The 647-nt window shown below is 47.8% G+C and overlaps 1 protein-coding gene across 1 annotated transcript; it reads left to right on the top strand.

Moving 5' to 3' along the window:
• Window positions 1-35: 35 nt before the first annotated feature.
• On the top strand, window positions 36-179 carry ATPIF1 (ATPase inhibitory factor 1; the record flags this gene model as incomplete). Its single annotated transcript, XM_008948620.1, has 1 exon — window positions 36-179. A coding segment is annotated over one exon (144 nt), but the record flags the coding sequence as incomplete, so codon positions are not given.
• Between the last annotated feature and the right edge of the window lie 468 nt (window positions 180-647).

Here is a 647-nt window from a genome sequence, read left to right as displayed (position 1 = left end):
CCCGCCCGCGCTGCACCCTGCGCCGCGCTCGTTGCAGGGAGAAGGAGCGGGAGCAGCTCGCTGCCCTGCGGAAACACCACGAGGAGGAGATCGACCACCACCAGAAAGAGATAGAGCGTCTGCAGAAGGAGATCGAGCGCCATAAGTATAAGATCAAGAAGCTTAAAGACGATGACTAAGCTGCCGCTGTTGAATGTGCTGGGGTGTAAAGCAGCAGTGAAGGCTGTGTGCTTTGCCCTATGTAATCCAAATCCATCTAATTATACTGTGGCCTGCTACAATATCAAATAAACTACTCGATCTGTCTCTTCTGTTCGGTAACAGTTCAAGGGAAACAAAAAGAAATCCACTTTCTTGTTTTAAATGTCATTGTACTCCCAAAATAAGGGTATGCTCTTGAGCAGGCGGTCTGGTACAGAACTTTATTTTCCTTAGATTTATTTAAAAGTCTGTTTGTACATAGTGTGCTAACTACAGTTAAAGCTGGGGGGAAGCGGTACCTGTGTGGAGACCTGTTCACCCAGAAAGAACTTGGTCTCAAGTAAGCTCTCACTGGCACAGGGGGGGTGGCTTTCCACTCGACTAGCAGAGTATCTGAAACAGAAAGTTCTGTTGTTGCATTTAGTGCCATGAACAGAGGGACGAGT

Source organism: Merops nubicus, unplaced genomic scaffold, assembly GCF_000691845.1.
Source record: "Merops nubicus isolate BGI_N331 unplaced genomic scaffold, ASM69184v1 scaffold14601, whole genome shotgun sequence".
Taxonomy (NCBI): Eukaryota; Metazoa; Chordata; class Aves; order Coraciiformes; family Meropidae; genus Merops; species Merops nubicus.
This window is presented reverse-complemented; position numbering and strand designations above follow the sequence as displayed.